The sequence below is a fragment of the Sabethes cyaneus genome, chromosome 3 (genome assembly GCF_943734655.1).
Source record: "Sabethes cyaneus chromosome 3, idSabCyanKW18_F2, whole genome shotgun sequence".
In the NCBI taxonomy this organism is placed as follows: domain Eukaryota; kingdom Metazoa; phylum Arthropoda; class Insecta; order Diptera; family Culicidae; genus Sabethes; species Sabethes cyaneus.
Window position 1 is genome coordinate 105,540,116 of NC_071355.1, and position 24,420 is coordinate 105,564,535.

Consider the following 24,420-nt stretch of genomic DNA (forward strand, 5'->3'; position numbering starts at 1 on the left):
AACCCGTTGACGGCGACGAACTAGAAGTGGTAGATAAGTTCATGTGGGATCGTTGGTGACCGCGGACAATAATACTAGTAAGGAGATCCAGCGACGCATCAAAGCGGGAAATCGGGCCTAGTTTGCCCTTCGAAAGAACTACGATCAAGAAGCATACGCCACCGTATGAAGCTTACAATATATGAAACTCCGGTTTTTAACCGGTTGTTCTTTATGGATCTGTTTGCCGGTATTAGCCCAGTAGTTCTTTATGGACAGGAAACCATAACGCTGCTCACAGAGGACACACGAGCCCTTACCGTGTTCAAGCGGGTGATATTTGGCGAAGTAGAAATAGAAAGCGGAGAATGGTGGAGGCGTATCACGAACTACAGGCACTGCTTGGAGAGATTACCATCGTACAGCTGGCGAAAGTCGATAGGCTACGACGGACACGAAGACAGTGCGACGAAAACAGTTTTCTTCAACAACTCCTCCGGCACCATGAACAAGAGGCGCAGCGTGCAATATGGCTCGACCAGGTCGAAAGTGGTTTGCGACTTCTGAGACGACTGGGAATGGGAATTTGCCGACGAAATCCCCAAGATCGAATTGAATGGAGACGACAGCTTGAACTGCACGAGCCTCCCCGGTTTTATGTTAGTGCTGACGACGACGAGTCTTGTTGTCATCCATATGCGTATCGTCATCCATGAGGATGTTCGTACTTCGTAAGAATCCCATTATACAACTTCCAGGCAAGTCCTATAACCACTAGATTCAGATTCAGTATCCCGTTTGGATGTTTACTGCTCCGAAAAGTTGAAAATCTTTCTCGTAGATTCAGAGGTGCATAGGCATAGGCAAGGTCCGGGCTAAATCAGATCGCCCCATGAATGCCACGGGCCGCAATGACCTCTGGCCATTCCTACGCAGAATAAAACATAAAATATGCGGCTGCAAAAACCATTTTCTAGGTCGCCTCAAGATTTGAACCGGAGAGCATTCAAATCCACAACATGCACGAGGCATTCATATTAAAAAATAGCACCGAGGTCGGCAACATTTTGCCGAGATTTGGACAGCCGAGTGTTCGGTAAAAAAAATTATGATACCAAACATTGCTCATTGTTTCGTTAAGTTCAAGTGAACCGCTTTGATTTTTCGCTGCTAAGTTTTCGCGTTTTAAATTTACCCAAGTCGCTTTATTTTTCGCATATAGTAAATCTGGATCACTTGTACTAGCCGCACGCTGTGAAATTGCATCTCATTAGTTGTTTTCGGCCCGCAAACGAATAAATCTATCTTCGCGATACGCTTCAGTTTGTCGACCGGCAGCTTTTGTTTTAATATTCTTCGTTAAGTTGTCATCCGCGCCAATTTCGCAACCAAAACAGAATGGAGAAGCAACAGTGTGGAGAATGTCAACAAAGCGTCAACGATCTCGAACCGATCCGTTGCGGCTTTTGAGAAACCAGCTACCACATTAATCAACAATGCTGTGGTTTCAACAGTCGAGTGTGCAAGGATCTATTCTCGGAAGGAAGGAAAGGAAAAATGATTTTCATTTGCCCAACATGTAGAGAAGTGCTCAATGGTCGCTCTATCTCGGCTTACGTGGCTGATTTGCAGCTGAACGTGCCAACACAATCGCAACCTCTCACCGAGCTACCGACGCAGGCTCAAAAGTTATGTGATGTCATTGATAGCCTAAGCAAAAAAATCGACAACTTGCCTAACAAGCCGATGTATGCTGATCATGAAACACCTTCTACCTTGCAGACCACTCCTGTGTGACCAAGTAAGAGCGTGAAGCATCGCCGAACCGAGCGGGTTCGTGAAAGTGATCTTTCAGTGCAATCCGTTGCTACCGTCGCAGTACAGAGACGGTTCTGGTTATATTTGTTGGGGCTGAATCCACAACTAACCGACAACGATATACAAAAAATTGTCTCTCGTTGCCTTAATACGACTGAGCCTGCTATTGCTATTCGTCTCGTGAAGAAAGGAATGGATACCTCTGGTTTTTCATATGTTTCTTACAAAATCGGACTGGATCCGGATCTGAAAAATATTGCAATGGATTCCGCTTCGTGGCCCACAGGACTGCTGTTTCGAGAATTCGTGGATCTGCCAAAAAACTAATTAGTGAGAATGGTACAATCAACAGCGTGTCTAATCGTTTTGGTACTGGATTTGTATTGACTGGATCTGACCCGGGACGCACCGAAATTGGCAATTTGGAAGCCCCTAATCCACTCATCACAGTCGCGCCACTGCAGTCAGCGCTCATCAGCCGTCCCGGTCCTGTGTATGAGAACGGAGAAGGGGTCTTCCAGCTTTTTAGTATAGGCAAGTATTCTGCTATCATTATTAATTCCGAGCAATCGGTACCTGATCAGTGTTCTTTTTATGTACAAAACGTCCGTGGCCTAAGAACAAAAATTGACGAGTTTTTCCTGTCGACTACGGAGAGCAACTACGACGTTATATTTTTAACCGAGACCGGACTAGACGGCCGTATAAATTCACTTCAACTATTTGGTACATCATACAACGTCTTACGCTGCGACCGCAACCCAAGCAACAGCAATAAATCTGCATTCGGTGGTGTTGCGCAGCGGTTCCCCAGCTCTATCGTACGGACAATGAATGGTAACAGTCTGGAACAGGTATGTGCAAGTGCTACTGTTCGGGGAAAAAAATATTGCTTTGTTGTGTTTACATTCCGCCTGAGAAAGCAAGAGTAGCCGATGTCGTCAACATGCACATCTCAACCGTCTGTGAGCCAACCGACGGCGACGATGCGATTCGAAATATCCGTACATCCCAATTGCCATGTGCTAGTGCCGCACTGGTAGACGGAATGAATTTGTTGAATCTTTCTCAAGTAAACACGCAGCGAAACTATCTCGGCCGTATTCTAGACCTGGTGTTTTGTTCTTCGGATTGCATGCATACGGTTGATAGTTGTATCACTCCCCAGATAACACAAAATCGTAATAGAAGTTCACATTAAATCGTTTTCATGTCAATTTCACATTGGAATTGTATAATGATTAGAGTATGTCAAATCGAAATGAACAATAAGTTGTTTTGCAGTCGTGCGTGTCTTCATATACAATTCATGACTGTGAATTATAAAGCAGGATAGACAATTGCAATATTTGATTATATCTATATCATATATTCAGCAATATTTAGTTGCGTGTTATAAAAACTGCGCAAAATAGAATTACAAATAGTTGTCAAAATTTTCGCACGTATATCGCCTCCACTTTGGTACATATATGTTCTTATATGACTTGAAATATAACTTTTTCGTTCAGATATGATTTCGTATACCTCAGTTGCAATCGAGATATACAAACCAAATGGTTTACTGGGTCCGCTGGTACCTATCGATCCGTACCACCCTGCTCTTGTTTTGTCACTGCCAGTGCACAACAATACTGTCATTGGAGATGCTTTTGGTGATGATGTGAGCAAATTGAACTATAGGAAAATCGATTTCGCTGCCCTGAATGAATACTTAACGTGCACTTATTGGAGTTCTCTATTCGTTGGTGAAGATGTTGATGAAATGGCTTCACAGTTTTGCAATACCATATCTCAGTGGTTGAGTTTGCGTTTGCCGTTTGTAAGACGACCAGTCACCCCCCCATGGTGCACTCCTCGCCTCCAACAACTGAAACGTTTACGCAACAGCGCCCAGCGTGCCCATCGCCGTTGGAGAACAGCTTTGACTCGACGCAATTTTAAGCTTGCCAGTGATAAACACCGCCGCCTGAATGCTTCATTATACAAATTGTATGTACTGCGTGTGCAATCCGATTTTCGGAAGCAGCCAAAAAAATTCTGGAACTTTGACAACTCTAAAAGGAAATGTTCCTCTATCCCTTTCAACGTGTATTACGACGACGTTGAGTCGAACTCAATCTCCGACTCCTGCGAGATGTTTGCGAAATTCTTCTCCTCAGTTTTAGTGTTCGACATCGGAACGAAAATTGAGGTCCGGGTTCCGGTTCGGTCCGGTAAAAATCAGCACGAATTTTCTTATTCCGGCTTTATTCCGGTCCGATTTGGCTCTGTTTCGGTTCCGGAACCTGAACAGAGCCAAATCGGACCAGATTATTAGTCTTTATAGTCGGAATAACAAAGTTCGTGCCGCATTTTAACCGGACCGGACCGGAACCCGGACTTCAATTTTCGTTCCGATGTCGAACACTACTCAGTTTTCGCTGATGAAACTGCTCCCGATAGTATTGCTGGAATTGCTGCTGCACCTGTTCCGGCCGATTTGGTGGACTTAGGTTTGTTTACCATTACTACTGACATGGTGATAACTGCCGCCAAAAAACTAAAGCGCTCCTTTTCTGCGGGGCCTGATGGTATCCCAGCCGTAGTTTTGAGTCGTTGCATTGCAATGTTGGCCAATCCGTTATGTTCCATTTTTAATAAATCTTTTGAACAAGGCAAATTTCCCGCCATTTGTCGTCCATGTTCCCGGTTTTTAAATCGGGTGATCGTCACAATGTGAGGAGTTACCGTGGAATCACCAGTCTCTCTGCATCATCAAAACTGTTTGAAATAATAGTGAGTAGCGTGATGCTGTTCTGCACTAGGAATTACATTTTAACGGCTCAGCATGGTTTTATGCCCGGTAGGTCTGTATGCACTAACCTGCTAGAGTTTACATCGATGTGTATTTCGGAAATGGAAGACAAGAAACAAGTTGATGTCATCTATACAGACTCGAAAGCTGCTTTCGATAGAATTGACCATACAATACTCTTGCGGAAACTATCTCGACTCGGTGCTTCTCAACAAATGGTTAAATGGTTGAACTCATACCTCAGTGGCAGAGTGCTTCGTATAAAACTTGGATCCGGTGTTTCATCTGTGTTTACTAATAAGCCTGGGGTTCCTCAGGGCAATAATTTGTGACCATTGCTTTTCTTGTTGTTCTTCAACGATATTGCGCTGCTTTTGGGTACTGGCTGTAGGATGGAGTACGCCGATGACCTGAAGCTATTTGCCTCGATAGGAAATATAGACGACTGTCACCGACTGCAGGGTTTGCTTGATTTAGGCTAATCTCAAGTTTTTAGTCTTGACCTTGAAATGCGGTCATACATGTAGAACCATCGTTTCAAAAAATATTGCTTGATTTGTTTACGAGCTGGTGCAAACAAAATTGGCTGATTATAAGCGTTGCCACATGTGAAGTTATGAGCTTTCACCGCATTAAAAACCCGATCCTTTTTGGTTACACCGTTGATGATATTGAGTTACGCAGAGTGGACCGAGTTAATGACCTTGGAGTCCTGCTGGACACAAAAATGACGTTCAACGTGCATCGTGAATCAATTATCCAAGGCATCACGGCAGCTCGGATTCATCTTTAAGATTGGTCGGAACTTTAAGGATGCCCACTGTCTTAAATCGTTGTATTGCGCCCTTGTTCGTCCGCTACTACAAAATTGCAGCCTAGTTTGGTTTCCAAAGCACCTAACTTGGAACCTGCGCATTGAACGTGTGCAATGGAGGTTTGTCCGACTAGCACTGCGACACCTCCCTTGGCGAAATCCTGACGACTTACCCCCATATGTAGACAGATGTCGTCTACTCGACCTAGACACACTAGAACATAGACGCAAGGTGCAACAGGCATTATTTGTAGCAAAATTCGCGAAAATTGATCATTGATAGTAAGTTAGGGGCGTCAATTTCGCCATTGATAACTTTTGCTACAAATAATGCCTGTTGCACCTAACTTACTATCAATGATCAATTTTCGCGCTTCGCAACGATCACTGCGCTCGACGGGTTTACTGCAGACCCAATTTCATCGGACTGTGTTTGGATACAACGAACCAATTACTGTATGTGTAAGGACCTTTTCGAATGCGGAGGAATTGTTTGACTTTGGTGAACCGTCGCGCTTGTTTGCGCAGAGATTACGCAGATTTAATTTAGTATAAAATTTTATTCATGTAGACTATATTTTATGTCAGATGAAATATCCCTAATAAATAATAATAATAATAATAATAATAATTAGTAGGGATGGCAACTATCATTAAAAATCGTTTCTGATAACTATCAGTAGTTTCAGTACGTTACTGATACCTATCAGTAAATATCAGTAATTTTACCCATCCCGGCATTGTAGCAAAAAAAATAGAAAATTATAATACCGCATTATTCATTGTAATTTTACATTGTAATTTATCAGGTGAGCTTCATGGGGCTCGCGCAACTACCAACCAGATTTTTACCATCCGACAGATTTTGCAGAAATGTTGAGGGTACATCGTGTCCTCGGATCACATCTTTATTGATATCAAAGCAACATACGATACAGTCCATCGAGACCAGCTATGGCACATAATGCACGAAACCAGTTTTCCGTATAAACTGACACGACTAATCAGAACTACATTGGAACGAGTGATGTGTTTCGCACGTCTCGGGGACACACTCGAGTCCCTTCGAGACGCGGCGAGGCTTGGGACAAGGTGACAGCTTATCCAGTATGCTGTTCAACATCACTCTTGAGGCGGTGTTCCGACCAGCGGATATCGAAACGAGAGGCATGATTTCCATCAAGGGTAGAAGTATATGAATCACGACATACTTTTACTGCTTGAGAATCCCAGAGACTCTCATGTACATCTGACGGAAGTCGGTAAGCTACGGTGGGCCGGGCTTTTCAACAACCTCACCGGCACCAGAAACACGAAGACTCAACACGCAAGATGGCTTGACCAAGTCGAAAGTGATTTATGACTTTTGAGACGACTGGGAATTATGCGGCGAATGGCCCAAGATCGCGTTGAATAGAGACGACTGCTTGAAACAGCACGAGCCACCCCGACTCTAGGCTACTGATGACAACGATGACATATTGCGTCACTCTCGTCTATTGTAGACAACTACAGACCATTATCTTTAATCCAACTGATTTTTCTAACGGGACGACGTAACTGTATCAGTAAGCATCAATGACTGCGAAACCTTACTGATACTTAGTGATATTATTGCTTACTGATAACTAGTGCTGTTAATATTCATCAGCATAACGTCCAAACTTCTGGATTATCAGTCTACCTTGCATTGAAAATCTGCTTGCTTTGATCAAACGTACATAATAACTATATACAGCAAGCATGAACTTCATGCACGAGAATATATAATATCAGCGCCCTGTGATATTGTAACAAACTGATATTCACGTTTGAGCAGTGAAAATCAACAAAAAAAAATTTATATTGTTATTTAGCATCTATTGCGTTCAGCTGTTGGACATAAGATTTTTCTTTTCATTTACTGCATTTAAAATTTTTTTTTTCCTGAAGTGAATATCACCTTGTGGATTTGAAAATCACTTTCTCCTGTTCTATTTTCACGATATATTGAACTTGTATACTACGATGAAAATCGCTATGGAGTTGTACATACGAAACTCAGAGGCATAAAAAACAATGTATGCTGAGAAAAAAGATTTTCTGTTTTGTTTGAAATTCGGTGATAATTAAAGACCCTGCTGATAACTATCAGTAGTTAATGATAGCTTTCCCATCCCTAATAATTAGTAAAGATCCGTAAACATTGATACGCACCACTGAAATTTTCACCGAACGCTCGGCTGTCCAAATCTCGGCAAATTTTGCTGAGTTTTTTAAGTGTGTACGACTAAACTGAGTGACCTCTGTCGCCAAAAAATTTACTCATAAGTCCACCATCCCTCAAACCAGTCCGCGCAATCGAAGGGCCGCAGTTTGGCCACCACCGGTAGATGAATCCTTCTGACGGTGCTTTAGCTGGCATTGAACTTCTTAGCGATATCATAATCCGCCATCCCTGAGTTTGCCTTAATCGTTCTCAAGGCCCAGTATTCGTATTTTTCCGTTTGGTCACCGCAATTCTAGCCGCAACTTCTGCCATCATCTTCTGCAGCTCTCTAGTCAAGATGCTCAACCGTACTGATTCGATTAAGGTCTTAACATTCCAAGTACGAAATCACCAGTAACCGTTGTCGTTTATAGTCTACCTAGATCCATACAGGTTATTTTGTTGTATAGTCTTTTTTGAGTCTTTCGTAAGATTATTTAGGTAGGGTACGGGAAGGTATTTTCAGCAGGTTTATAAATTCAGCCTATTTGTCCTTTCTTTCGTCAATCAAAAAATACTTTTCTGACATATAATTTTAATATGTTGTAACTATTTTCTTAAGACTGTAAGTAATCTACTATATTTTATTCAAAAAACGTCAAAACCAACTGTTCTTCCACTAGAACTAGGCCATAGGCCTAAAAAATAGATGCAATCACTTAATAGGCTGAAAAGACCCTCCCGTACCCTATATCACCCTATGTGGTGGGATTATCTTCTTAGGACAGTTTGCGAGACACAGCATTCGATAAATCATCGGTCCCGAAAACCGACGATCAGGACTGCGTAAGTGTGTCTATTCTAGAGAAACTAGAGTAAGAGAATGGCCAAAGTAACTCAGTAACTCGCGAAAGCCTGTCATTATTAAACCACATCTGCTCCTCAATGATTGTCATGCGTGACTCTTTCCGACCTTGCTTGAAAAATATAATATTTTTCGAGTCCAACATTGATATATAGACTAATCTCAAGTTTTTAGTCTTGACCTTGAAATGCGGTCATACATATATAATTATATTTTTTTGAAACGATGGTTCTACAATTGATGAAGGGACGGTAGGGGAAAGAAATAAAAAAATTATTTTTGGTGAAGGAGGGGAAGAGCGGAAAGGGAAGGAGGGGGAAGATATTGGTAGCTATGCTTGACAAGTAGTCACTTTGACTCCTACCTTTTGTCCAATGCTGGAAGGGGCATGAGTCGAACCAAGCTAGAATATGAGATTATAACCGGATTCGAACCCACAACACCCGCCAGGGCATGTGGTTCGCTGGTACTTGTACCTTTGAACCATAGAGGCGCTGGACAAAAGGAGACTGCAAAATCCGCTTATCAAGATAGCGACGCGTTTGGTTGAGTTATCGACACATATTGTGCCTCTTCCTACATCTATTGCAGATTACCACCGAGCGAGAAGTTTAAATCTAACTGGTTTTTACTGGCAGGATGATGACACTATGCCGGCCCTTACGACTTGCAAGGTACTGCACGTGACGTTGTTCGTCTGTCAGCGTGGGTTAGCCGCGATTCTCGGCGCGGGTTTTCGAAGGAAGGCCCCGTTCCTAGGATTTTGCAGTCTCCTTTTGTCCAGCGCCTCTATGGTTCAAAGGTACAAGTACCAGCGAACCACATGCCCTGGCGGTTGTTGTGGGTTCGAATCCGGTTATAATCTCAGATTATAGCTTGGTTCGACTCATGCACCTTCCAGCATTGGACAAAAGGTAGAAATCAAAATTACTACTTGTCAAGCGTAGCCACCAATATCCCCCCCCCTTCCTTCCCTTTCCGCTCTTCCCCTCCTTCACCAAAAAAAAATCATTTCTTTCCCCTACCGTCCCTTCATCAATTGTAGAACCATCGTTTCAAAAAAATATTAATATATATGTATGACCGCATTTCAAGGTCAAGACTAAAAACTTGAGATTAGTCTATTTCATAGGAACGGGGCCTTCCCTCGAAAACCCGCGCCGAGCATCGTGGCTGACACACGCTGACAGACGAACAACGTCACGTACCTTGCAAGTCGTAAGGGCCGGCACAGTGTCGTCGTCCTGCCAGTAAAAACCAGTTAGATTTAAATTTCTCGCTCGGTGGTAATCTGCAATAGATGTAGGAAGAGGCACAATATGTGTCGATAACTCAACCAAACGCGTCGCTATCTTGATAAGTGGATTTTGCAGTCTCCTTTTGTACAGCGCCTCTATGGTTCAAAGGTACAAGTACCAGCGAACCACATGCCCTGGCGGTTGTTGTGGGTTCGAATCCGGTTATAATCTCAGATTATAGCTTGGTTCGACTCATGCACCTTCCAGCATTGGACAAAAGGTAGAAATCAAAATGACTACTTGTCAAGCGTAGCTACCAATATCCCCCCCCCCTTCCTTCCCTTTCCGCTCTTCCCCTCCTTCACCAAAAAAAAATCATTTCTTTCCCCTACCGTCCCTTCATCAATTGTAGAACCATCGTTTCAAAAAAATATTAACATTGATGTAGTTTTATGAACTGTATGCTACAAATATGATTGTGGTTGCTTTCATGGTGCAGCACGGATCGATTTCATGATAATACGATACGCTTTGTCGCTGCTTGATCATAGTTATTTTTCGTCACCCGTGTTCGTTCAATTTCGATTATAGATAGGTACTCGACAAATTTTCAAGCAACCGCTTCGGAAGCTTTTAATTTCCATTAAGTTCAAATGAGTTATTTGGCCAATCTCTTATTTTAGTTTCTATACTCTATTCCTACTTCTTATTTTAACTCTCAGTAAAAGGACAAGTGCCCGCTTCTCTGTCATCACTCGACGTTTACATCCACCGGGGTTAGTTGCCCGAACAGCCTTGCCAACAGCGGATATAACTATAAATTAATTTGAGAGTTTTTGTTTGGATTATTTTCGAGTAAAAGTAAAGTAATTAAAATTTTCCTGATTATGAATTATATCACAACTAAGGTTCAGCAAATTTTGCAAACAAGATATTTAAGATTTTTATACATTTTTATACATGTCTAAAATGCTCAACATGTTTTTATCGCAGGCATGTTAACCGGATATATCTACTATTTCAAAAAGACTCCTCCGAAGGTATCCCGTAAGGTTAATATAATGTTATGGACATTCTCACTTGCAACTATCTTTGGACTTGTATTCGGAGTTTGGAATGGCAAGTTATCAGTTCCAGAAACAGCACTTTATGTTAGCCTGGGCCATACAGGTTAGTATCAAAAAAAATCGGATAATAACAAAAAATTAGAATTTTAAATCATCCAGAAAATCGTTATTTGCAATAATCTTATTTTTAGTTATCGGTTTTGAAATTCCAGTTTCGTCTAATGTCATACCTTGTGTATTAAATACATACACGGAAAGAAATCTGACTCCGATACCGTGAATAAAAACATAAAATCATAAAGTTTGAATTGCTGTGAAATCATGACTGAACTGCCATATAAGACAGCTCAACATCATGTATAATAATTCATGATCTTGTGTTGTGTTGTACCGCAAGAAGTTCGTGAAATCATGGCTATTATTCATGGTGTATTTTCATAAAACATAAGCCAAAATCCGGAGATCATGAGTCATTTTGCTCATTTTGGAGATTGAATTTCTATCCATGTACGTCATATATTTTTAAAATTGCATTGATAACATTTTTTAAGTAAAGCCTTTAAAGTTATGTTTTGTTTTAATTTTAACTGTGAACAAGTATCGAAAATTCATTAGGGTGGAAGTAATAGTGGATCTAAGCCCCAGTGCTGTAAATAAATCCAAAAAATTGTATCGTGAATTTATGAAATTTTTTGTATACCTATGTCTGATAATAAAATTATTTTTTCAAATATGAAAAAATAAGAAGATTTAGAAAAGTGCCTTGCTCTAATATTAGTGGTAGATGTTCTAACAATGGTAGATTTTCAATTTTTAGCTTTGAAATAGTTATTCTTTTCTGAATAAATAAAAAAAAATTTCATTTTCTTATTCATGTTGCTAAGACGTATTACTTTTCCGGCAACTTGCAATTAGTTTTTTAGAAAGTGTTGCAAATTAAAATAACCCACAAATCATCTATGATCAACATTCCCAAATATCAAGCAGGAGTATCCCTCGAACTAGCTTGTATTTTTTATGGGACATTACCCTTCTTTCGTTAAAAAGCGCCACTTTGACCAAAACGGAGACATTCCCAACTAAACCCAAATTTAAAATGCCGATTTATTCGGTGCGAAGAAAGGAAAACGAGTGTTATGTCTGTTTGTCTGTGGTACAACTTTAGATTATAAAAGAACTAGATACGCGACTCTTCGCAGATTCAATCGTCAGTAAAGTGACTCCTGACGGCAACAGGGTTCACTAACCTGTCATATTGTTCGTTGAACTTTTTGGCGGCCACACGTTTGACTTACATAATTTGTCACTAACACTTGTGTAAAATGAGAAAGCGATACAAAGACTATGATAGTCTAGTACACCCTACCGCCAATAGATAGTGCTGATGGCATACTTTTTACTCATGTATGAGGAAATCAAAGACTGGCGTATCTAGTTCCTTATATAATATAAGGTACAACGTAGCACAATAATGTATGCGCCGTACATGAAACAATCGATCGCATTGTGACACTACTCGTGGACATTGATTAAGAATGGACGGTTGTTAAAAACACTGAGTCTACTTTTAATCGCGCATTACCAATATTACTAGAACAGAGAGGCTAAAGTTATTCTAAAGCTATTAGCAGGTAGAGTTTTGAGTCTCAAACTAAACCAATAAAAGGTCAGTTTTCGAAATATTGAAGTTAACCAAATCGTTGTAACTATTTCTAGAAATCTGATATTAGTAAATAATTCCAAAATAACCGAAAATAATGACAAACATTTCTCTACTACTATTGCTGGTGCATCTCCCTAATAATAGATTAGAATGAGAAAAAAAAATCATTTAGCGTCGTTGTTTAGCTTTTCGCGTCCTATTGATCATTAATCATAAATATTATATAAATTTAAAATAAAACTTTCTTTTATTTTCTATTCATATTATTTTTATAGCTTGGGGAGCTGCCCTTGTTTGGATTACACTATCGTGCTGTTGGGGATATGCTTCTACCGTGAACAGAATTTTATCCTATCGTGGGCTTTACCCTTTGAGCAGACTGTCTTACTGCGCGTATTTACTTCATCCAGTAGTTATGATGGTAACATCGTTCCAGATGGAAGCACCAATGCATTTACAACATGTAATGGTTGTGAGTATTCCGATTAGAACAGCACGTTGAGATCAAGATATTATTCTAGCATATCGAAACAGCAGTATAATAAGTCACATCAGAGCAGTTCCACGTGAAATAGGTAAATGACAGAATTTGAACCTTTCTGATTGGAATGAAAACTTTATCAACGTGTTTGATAGAAGCAAATAGTGCTGATTGCAAGAAAGATTATCCAATCGATACGTGCGAAATCGCTCATAACAGTGTTATTTTGGCTTAAATCGTTTCGGTGTCTTCAGGGCACTTATTGCTAGGAATGTAACGAAAAAGTGCGCCGAAGCTACCGAAACGATTTAACACAGGATCGCACTTTTATGAGAGATTTCGCACTTTGGACGGTACAATTTCCCTTGCAATCAGCACTATACATCTTCCACAGGTTTTGGTACCATTTTGATTCAAGACTCATTGTTAAAAGGGTGTATTTATTTCCATGTGTATTATGTTCAAAAGATTGTATCGCGAAAACTTTCGATTGCTCAAAAATAATGTCAAAGTAAAAGTTATAAAAATTTAATTTCTATACATGGAAAAAATATGCACTGAAAAAAAATTTACCAGTTTTTCAATATTTGAAACTAAAACTTAAAATCAAGATACCAAAAATATACCATTTTTGATTTCTTTAAAAAAATTTTTGGAAAAAATAGAAGTAAATTTCCAGTTTTTTAGTTATTCTGAGATGAAGCAACTTTCATGAAAGGACTTCGTAGAACAACTATGACTTTTTTCAAATTTTATATTTCGAACACGTTTTTTTAAATGCTACCATCCGCCGGACGGTCATCCGGGCATTCGTTAGGTCTGCGGTTCCGCGTTTCCTGCCGCTACCTTTCTTCTGCTTGGTAGTCTGCATTGGGAAGCTTGCTGAGATCTCTCTTATTGAAACTCAGCAACTTTTGAGTAACCCTCATACTCGACATTATATATATTTAGATTCTTTTTAGATCCTACTGGCCATAACTGCTCGGCTCTCCTTTGCTTCCGCCCACCCTCCAGCATACAGTCAGAGATCAGGCAGAGTGAATCTCGACCCGTGAGTAGAGTTGGAGCCACATCTTCGTTTGTCGCCTCACAACGAGTCGGCGTGTTGAGGATAGACGAGGATCAGGACTGAACCTCTCTAGGGTTGTTGATATCCTGAAAAAATATCGATATCAACAATATCGATATTTGGACCCCTTGCGATATTGCCATCGATATTTAGGCCGAATATCGATAGTTATATCGATATTGCAAAAACTCCGTTAACGTGAAATCGCACTTTTACCTAGTAACATTTAACTTTGCATGCAGCACCTAATCTTTTATTACATTAAACTCGGCATGCACCACATTGATCCCCACGGGTAGGCAAAAAGCTTGGTGAAAAATATCAGCAAAACTGTGATATTCTCAAAAAAAATTCGCTTTGCGTTACGTTACTACGTTATTTACGGTTTCCACACAAAATTTAATTACTCTTTGTGACAAGACAACGGGATAAAAAGTTCGCATTTCTTTGTATGAAATTCAACAACGGCTGGGCCTATTGGCGTTAATAGAGCTAAAAGATTTAAAAACCTTCTCAAACTCGCCGTGAGGAACAGGTATGATGAACTTATTGATGGTAAAATCTAAAATATTTATAGTACATAAAATATAAAAACGCTGAAACGAAATTGAACGACACGAGCTGTCACATAAACGCAAATAATAAGATGCGGTTGATATTGGCTATACCAGCGATGCTGATTTTATAATTTTCTGGTGTTGAAAAAGGGGACAGGAAATATGCTTGTCTTCTCTCATGCAATGACATTTCCTTACTAGATTTAAGGGACGTGCGGATTAGCATCAAATATACTATTTCTCTATTCCGATGAATATTAACCAAATGATATGAAACAGATCCTTCGAAGTACAGAATAAGATTGACAGTTTTTTCACTGGCAAGTACAACTGTGTATGTGTACAGTTATTGGAAGTCCGTACACTCAAAAAATCGACACGTCACATCCACGTGAAAAATCACGTAAACTTCTGTACAGCAACTTACGTGAACTTCATGTACTAGTTAATGGAAAATTAATAAAACTTACTGGGATCGCACGTAAACTGGTTAGTATGAGTGCGAGTTACCAACAACTCACGTAAATGTTACATGAAAAGTGTGATGGATGAGAATTACGTATGTTTTCACGTAAACTTGACGTGCTGATTTTTTTGAGTGTATAATTTTGACGTAGGACTACGTCTTACGGCAAGTTTTGAGATAGGGTGTCATTCCAAAAAATCGAAAAATGCGAGCGTCACGAAAAATGAAAGGTTTTGAGCGCTAATAGCTCAGCGGTTTTCCAATCGATATTCAATATTCTTACACCAATCGATCGGAAAATATTCTAAGAATTGACCCAAATAAAGAAAAGTATGGATTCTTGATGTTGAACTATTGAAAAATTGAAAATAATGAACCTATGTTTTACGAGAATTCTCGCTTCGTGATTGGTTGGAAGATTCTTAACGATGATCTAAACCTATACCAATTCGATATCTGTGCTTGGGAAGTAAGCCAAAACAAGTGGCAGAGCTCCCTCATTTCAACAAGATTTCTTAACTCCACGGTTCAACCTAGACCATTTTGATGTCCTTGCTTGGGAAGTACGCCAGAGAGAGTAACAAAGCCCCCTCGTGGCAACAGATTTCTTACGAACGCTATTAAACCTAGTCCAATTTGATGTCTGTGTTAGGGAAGTGTGCCAGAAAAAATGACACAAGTTTGTTGTCCCAACAGATCGCAAATTCTTTACTGCGAGACGATTAAACCACGGCGAACTTGATATCTGTGTTGGAAAAATGTGCTACAGCTGTATTGTTCGGTTATAATACGGCTCTGTATGAATACGCATGCTTGCCGTTTCATTAGAAGTGTAGTGAAAAGATGTGCTGTTGATAAAATAGGATTGAATTGGTAAAATCCCTTCAACGTGGGAAACCATGGATAATAAAAAAAATCTTTAATTTTAGTAAGGTAGCAGGAAAGCAATAGTTTGTGTTCTTGATTTTGTTAAATTGTTTTCAAATGCAATATCTTTAGAGAATTGAACGTATGCAATGTTACTACTTGGATAAATGTTACATACAACGCATATATGTTGCATATAGCATGTATACATGAAGAATCGAATGATTACAAGCATGAATACATGCCACTATCACTACAAAGAGACTTACGTAGTCCTACGTCACCTCTATATGCGGTCGTGTCTTGTACACAACCCCTCTGATTTTTTATATTTATTTACAAATATTGTAAATTTCCCACCCTTTCGAACGCGATGAATTGTAACCGTCGCGGACGAAATCGTCGCGAGTGCAATTTTCATTTATTTTGTCAAGTAAACCAATAGCACGGTGTTACATGGAAAAAATACTTCTCAAATGATCTAGTGTACGTTGTTAGTCATACCTAGTACATCATAAGAACACATTTGAAATCTTCCTAACACCCCTAAAATTTCAAGTTATTGCAAAAAAACGTTTTTTGGCTAGGTGTACACATACTATCATGAATAACTCAAGCAATTTTAAATTTTTTATACATTTTTGGAGAGCTTAGAGGATAAGCTTTCAGGATATATATACATTCACTATGGTTCTACAAAAGTTAGACGAGATTTTTTCAAATAAATATGAAATTTACCTAAAAAATTAAAAATTTTCTCACTTTAGGGGTCTTTAACCCGCCTAATCTTACATTGTGTACAAGATGCTCAGTTGTAAGTTTAGGTGGGTGATATATTTTTTTATTTTTTTTATTTTTAGCTTATTGTATCCATCCAACATAATGTCTTGATAATGTATGAGAAGCAACAAATTCTACAACTCTTAAAAATGGTCTCAGTGATGTTGAGCTTAGAAATGTGGGTCATTTTTAAGGTCACTTTAAGGACCCCTAAAGTGGGAATTTTGACGTAGGACTACGTCTTACGGCAAGTTTTGAGATAGGGTGTCATTCCAAAAAATCGAAAAATACGAGCGTCACGAAAAATGAAAGGTTTTGAGCGCTAATAGCTCAGCGGTTTTCCAATCGATTTTCAATATTCTTACACCAATCGATTGGAAAATCTTCTAAGAATTGACCCAAATAAAGAAAAGTGCGGATTCTTGATGTTGAACTATTGAAAAATTGAAAATAATGAACCTATGTTTTACCAGAATTCTCGCTTCGTGATTGGTTGTTGGAAATGACGTCATCAAAGTAGAAACGCGTTTTCACGCTTCGGCTTATAATTCAGTCAATTTTCAATAGATTTACAAGATATTTACACCAATTGATCGGGAAATCGATTGAAAATATAGAAAACTATTGATTTTGTTTTTGAAATTGAATTTGTAAAATTGTTGTTTTTGAATTGATTTTGAAAATTTGAATTATTTTCATATTTTTGCCTTCCCTCGTCAGTGCTTCCCTAGCACGGATGACAGAAATATATACGATATAAGCTATGGGTTAAGCTTCCTTATGATTGTATTTAATTTACGCCCTATAGAATCCGATCGAAAATTGTTGAGCTTCAGCTGTTGCTGCTTCTCACGGATAAGGCAACGAAGACATGCAAATTCACCAAGCGAGGTGTTGGAGCTGGAGCACTCAATGATCGCTGCCGTGATGGAATATCTGGCAACAGGAGTTCTGGAATTGGGAGGACAAATGCTGCTCGCGACAACGAGACGATCGGAATTATCGACACTTGCAGCTGGCCATCCGCAACAACGAAGAGTTGAACAAATTGCTGTCCCGTGTCACCGCTGGAATGAGAAGTGTCTTTTCGAACATTCAAACTGTTTTGTTGCTGCCCAAGAAGACGGAAAAGAAGGCTTAAATTTCCAGCATATCACGTTGAAAAACCGTTCTTTTAAGAACGAAACATTTGTTCATGAAGATTTGAGGAATTTTCACTCACAGATTTAAATTCTATTTAACTTAGGTTGATCTGATTATTCGCTTCTTTCCAATAATTTTAACCGATCACCTCGTGGTTTTGTTCGCTTGTTGCTGGTGGTTCATTTCGTTGCCGTGATGGCATAGTTGGCTGCTGAAATCCTGGAATTGGCAGGAAATATGCTGCTCGCGACAACAAAACGACCAGAAGCATCCCACGTTACTTGCAGCTGGCCACTTGGAGTGGTATTTCTCGTGATTCAGGACCATACACGAACGGTTTCGTTGATCTCATAGCTGCTGAGGCTTTCTGGTTGGTCCGTTGCAACAAGCCGTGCCTGGTTAGCGGTTATCGGTACTCCAATTTACCGAACAGAGAATTACGTTAAATGCGTTAGTGCAAGTTTATTGCAAGCAGGAGTTATGATAATCAAACAATCGGTTCTTTTAAGGGCCACACAACGATTGAAGAGTTTATTATATTTTCTTGCCCAGTTATTACCATAATTAACGCAGTCAACGAGGGAAAAGTTGAATTTTTCGCCATTGCGGACGACCAACCAATGACGGTAATAAGTTTTCTGGTCACAGGTGACATTTTCTGCGACTTACAATACGTCTGCAGGTTGTAAATGCTTTATCAGTGTTCTGTTGTAAGCCGCAGAAAAGTTGCGCAAAATTTTCAACTTTTTGAAAACTCGCGCGTACCGTCTACCGATTACCAAAGGAAAAGCACTATTCAACGTAGGAACATATCATACAAATTTATTTACTGTTTGGTTTAGTTACTAACTTGGTTTCGTTTTAATAAAATAGAGTCAATCAATTCATGGATATAACTCCAAAATCGGTTGAGGATTGAATGTATACAATGTTTCTACTTTGATGACCGTTACGGATGTAGCTTGTATACATGAAGAATCGTATTATTATATACATGGATACATCCTACTATCGCTACAAAGAGACTTACGTGGTCCTACGTCACCTATGCGGTCGTGTCTTGTGCACAACCCCTCTGATTTTTTTTAATTTTTTAGTTAAATTTCATATTGAATTGAAAAAATCTCATCTAACTTTTGTAGAACCATAGTGAATGTAAGCTGAAAGCTTATCCTCTAAGCTTCCAAAAATGTATAAAAAACCCGATTTAATCCACCTAGTGGTGAAAGGAACCTTTGTTATACGGTTTTACTTGCTATTTGAGATAGAAATCGACACGTTTTCGGAACATAATTCATCTATCAATCAACTTTGCGTAATGCGTTGGTTTACATAAAATTTTTGAAAATTGAATAAGTTTACAAATTTTGAACAAAATCGGAACACTTTTAAATTTTGATAGATCCTTTTTTCATGAAATTGCTGAGTAAGGATAAGTAAGTTGTTATTAATTTGAGTAAGTGCAAATAAAAGTAAGTTGTAAGAGGAAATTTTATTCTTTAACATATACATTGCCTAGTAAAGGCCTAGTTTATAGGTTTTTGAACTATGCATAATTTCCTGTAATGCCATTCTATTTGATGCACATCAATAGAGTTTTCTAGAATAATTTTCATCAATTTTTATTAACCTTCGGTTACTCACGCTGTTGTATTTTGTACAACACGTGTAGGTTTTTCAACGCCATATTGTTATAAAGTTACAAACCGTTGTTTAACTAACGTATATTCTTCAATAAACTTATTCTGAGCACAATGTCATAATTGTTCAATGCATTAATAATTTAAATTGTTGGGAAAATAGATCAGCATAAACCGCCATCACAGAAACGAAGCAATCAGCAAGCGAGGTGTACCGCAATTGACCCCAAGTGGAATTTTCTCTCGTTTCTCCATATGGACAAATGGTGTCTGTATGCAGCAAAACTACCCAATGTAAAATGTTTAAAATGTATCCGTCTGCTGGTAGTCGAGTAATTCGTAGTCAAAATTAGGGTATTTTTTATAATCAAAGTTCTACAGTTCCTAAACAAGCAAATATAGAGGTATACTATATTCAGCAAAATTGTGTATTTTTATCATTTGTACAACTTTGTAATACATGAAAAAGTCATACTACAATTACAAAAAGAGCAAAAATATAAAACCTGATTTTACAAATTCATATACAATAAATAAGATTTTTCTATCTTAGCTGCAGAGATGGAAGGTTACTGTCTTTAGCAAAATTTCTTGTAATAATATGCTCTATAACTTTGCAGAACACATCAATGTGTTATATTGACACTGAAGAAAAATAATTTTTTTATTCACTTTTAGGGGGATTAATCAAAATTTAGATTCCACCAGACGATAGAGCTTTTAATTTCAAGAAACTATTCTAAAGGCTCGATAAACCTAAAACCAAGTTTTCCCAGTCAAAACTCTAGTACGCACGTTTTCTTTGGTTTGAGGCTATTGGGCGCGCGAGTAACTGCGTTACAAAAGTTGGCGCGAGTGTTCGAGGGTTAATATCTTTTGACCGCTACAACCAATTCTTATGAAATTTTGCATATATATTCGTAGTGTCAAAACCTCTCGTTTGATATTAAAATAATTGAAATTAGGTAAATTATCTTGGTTAAAATCATTATAAATTATTGTTAATTTTGGTACGGTGTATTCGATTGCTCATAACTTTCAAATTAAACGTCCAATCAAAAAACCATTCAATAGTGATCTATTAGGATATATTATCTTTCAAATGAGACTAATAGCGCATAAACCGGTTTGGCCATCTCTAAGAAACAGGCGATAATTATTACCTTGTCAAATCAGGTTTTTTAAGCATAACTTTTAAACTACTTGTTTGTTTTCAATTAAAAATTGCTGAATAATTTAGCTTTAATAAGAGCTTTTATTTGATACTAAGCACGCTGAAATCGGTCGTGTAGTTCTAGAGAAACCCGTGTCACGTATTTTTCACATCTTTGCTTATAACTTTTAAACGAAACGTCGTGTCACGAAGCAACTCAATAGTGATCTACTAGACAATAATACCTCTCAAACAAAAGTAATAGCGAACGATTCGGTTCAGACATCTCTGAGAAACAGGCGATAGAAAAAATCATTACATACATACACACACACACACACACACACAGACATTGCTCAAATCGACGAACCCTATCGATTGGTATATGTGACTTGGCCCTCCGGGCCTCGGATCAATTTCGTGTTTTTCGACCAATTTTTAAACCTTTGTTATAGTATAACAAAGGTAAAACTTAAAATTGCTTGGAAAATTATTGAGTTATTCATGATAGTATGTGTACACCTAACCAAAAAACGTTTTGCCTTTCTACTAAATAAATATATAGTATAAAGGTATAGAAATGACTTGGAAAACCGGAAATGGAAAGAAGGTCCTGCGGGCCGAATGTCATACCATTCGACTCAGTTTCGAAAACTGAGCATTTTCTGTGTGTGTGTATGTATGTGTGTGTGTGTGTGTGTGTGTGTGTGTGTGTGTGTGTGTGTGTGTGTGTGTGTGTGTGTGTGTGTGTGTGTGTGTGTGTGTGTGTGTGTGTGTGTGTGTGTGTGTGTGTGTGTGTGTGTGTGTGTGTGTGTGTGTGTGTGTGTGTGTGTGTGTGTGTGTGTGTGTGTGTGTGTGTGTGTGTGTGTGTGTGTGTGTGTGTGTGTGTGTGTGTGTGTGTGTGTGTGTGTGTGTGTGTGTGTGTGTGTGTGTGTGTGTGTGTATGTAACGCTTTCAATCTCACTCACTTTTCTCGGAGATGGCTGGACCGATTTTAATGTTCTTAGTGTCAAATGGAAGGTCTAGGTGTCCCATTGGTCGCTATTGAATTTCAAACTGATCGGACTTTTAGTTCAAAAGTTATGTATAAAAATACGAAAAATATGGGACTTCATCATCTCATAGATCCCTTAACCAATTTGAACAAAATTGATTGCATATGAAAGAGGAGCCTTACAAACTCTTAACTTCCAAATTTCATGACGATTGGACTTGTGGTTTGAAAGTTACATAAAGAAATGTGAAAAAATAGTATTTAAAACATATTTTTGTAACATTAAAGAATTAATTCAATGAAAAACATCACACATTTTATTATTATTTAAAAATTACTGCTGAGATCTATCAAACGAAACCGAGTTAATTAAAAACGGACGGTTCATTCAAAAGTTATTCAAACTTTAACACTTAACCACCGTATATTAAACCGTCAAAATGTGTGAAATCATAACATATCAATCAAATGTTGATTGTATTCAATGTGTGTGTGTATGTATGAGTGTATGTATGTATGTATGTATGTATGTATGTATGTATGTATGTATGTATGTATGTATGTATGTATGTATGTATGTATGTATGTATGTATGTATGTATGTATGTATGTATGTATGTATGTATGTATGTATGTATGTATGTATGTATGTATGTATGTATGTATGTATGTATGTATGTATGTATGTATGTATGTATGTATGTATGTATGTATGTATGTATGTATGTATGTCTGTATGTATGTATGTATGTATGTATGTATGTATGTATGTATGTATGTATGTATGTATGTATGTATGTATGTATGTATGTATGTATGTATGTATGTATGTATGTATGTATGTATGTATGTATGTATGTATGTATGTATGTATGTATGTATGTATGTATGTATGTATGTATGTATGTATGTATGTATGTATGTATGTATGTGTATGTGATGACAATTTGCAATGAAATTCAAGAAAAGTGAGAAACATGTCAATAGTCAGAAGTTTTTGAAGCCTCTTAGTGGAATACGAACTCTGAAATAAAAGAAAAGAAAAAAACTTTTACCGACTAAATTCCACTATTTAAAATTTATTCGCGACAGATACGTATACGCTTTGAAATAAGACACTGATGAAGCCTGCACGTCTTAGGCGAACTACGATTTGTTTTCGTTAGTGACATTTTAAAGGATAGATGTCTTATGTCATGTATCATGTTTTAATAAATAAATCAAAAATGACAAGCACTGGAAATCATATCGATCATATTTCTCATTCTCAAGCATGTTTATGGCGCAATTTTTGCACTATTTTTCGACCTCATCTTGTTTTCCTAACCCTCTAACATTGTAAAAACGATGTGATCAAGTTAATGACTATCTTTTCAGTACATTCAAAAGAAGCTTAAGTTTTGATTTTCATGCAAAAATAATTATCTGAAGGAGCGTCAGCTAAGAAAAAGTTCAATTTCTCTTTTTCATATCTAATGCTCTATTCAGTTATTTTTTCTAATTCAGATATATTGTAAAATTGAAGCCAAGCAAACTAAGAGCAAAATTTTGAGATTAATCATTTTGTTGTAGATATCCTTTTTCTTCAAAAGCGAAGTATAATAATAATTTTTCTGAGCTCTTGTTTTTCAAAGATGCTAACTTTTGAACGTATGGTATTAATATCAAAATATCAAAAAAAAATCTACCCTTTGGGTTAAAACCACTCAAAAAAAAATATCAAAAAATCTGCTATGAACACATATTTTATATTCAGTTCAAAACAAGTTTCGTGTGTGGCTCTGAAACCCGAAAGTTAAGGCCGACCGATTATAAAACTAAATAAGTTCATCATAAGTTCATAAGTGTTCATCAAATAACATAAATGACGCTTACAAGTATTTACGCACCCAAGGAAAGAAAATATAATTATTCTGCGCAATACGTTGTGAATTTTACTGGCAAATAAGGATTTTGAGGAATACGGAACGGATATTTAAAAATATAGTCAAGTTAATTATAGATGTTCCTGAGAAATTAAATAATGATTATTGTGGCAGTAGAAAGGCTAGGTCACGCCGCTAGGTGGATTAATTCGGGTTTTTTTTGGAATAACTTGAAATTTTGGGGGTGTTAGGATGATGTCATATGTGTTTTTATGATGTACTAGGTGTAACTAACAACGTACACTAGGTCACTTGCAAAGTATATTAAAAAAAATTTTTTGTCACACCGTGTAGTTTATTTGCTAGCTAAATAAGATGTATTCGTAACTCACCCACAGTCGCTTTTGCCTGCGATTTTAGGCTGCCAAAAAGTTGTGCGGTGTGTTTTATTGCAAACGGTAAGGACAATATCGTGGTCCATTCCGACCCACTTATTTAATGCCATTTGTTAAATTAAACAACTAGTTTTCGGGTGTAATTTGTTAATACACTCACTATATTTACCTACTGTCAGAAAAATATGTACTTTTACGAAAGCCTGTGACCAAACTATCATTTATATAAAGGTGCTTCAAACTTACAACGCAAATTGAAAATAAAGCTCAAATTTATCTCAGTATCTTTCATTTCTAGAAAGGTTCGGATAGAGAAAATAAGGCTGAAGAGAGTTATATGCTCCGTTCCCACTTACGCCGTAGTGCCACTTGCCCTGGGGTATCTTATCAATTTTTTTTTCAACGTACCATTTTCATCTATTAGCCAAGTTATATCACCAAGCTATGATCATTATGAAATTGTTGACAACTACAATAAACTTTTCCTTAAAATTTGTCCGTATACCATCTACAGATTATACGAAAATGGTAAATAACATTTTGAGTGTTAACTTTTTCATGTTTAAAAATTAATTTTCTAG

At 37.9% G+C, this 24,420-nt stretch overlaps 1 protein-coding gene across 1 annotated transcript in view; it reads left to right on the forward strand.

The window, feature by feature from the left end:
* LOC128741459 (nose resistant to fluoxetine protein 6-like) overlaps positions 1-24,420 on the forward strand; it is a 132,230-nt gene that overhangs the window by 63,213 nt on the left and 44,597 nt on the right. Inside the window, exons 7-8 of the mRNA XM_053837286.1 lie at positions 10,693-10,869; positions 12,705-12,901. Of these exons, the coding sequence (XP_053693261.1) occupies positions 10,693-10,869; positions 12,705-12,901 (374 nt within the window). The remainder of the gene's footprint in view (positions 1-10,692; positions 10,870-12,704; positions 12,902-24,420) is intronic.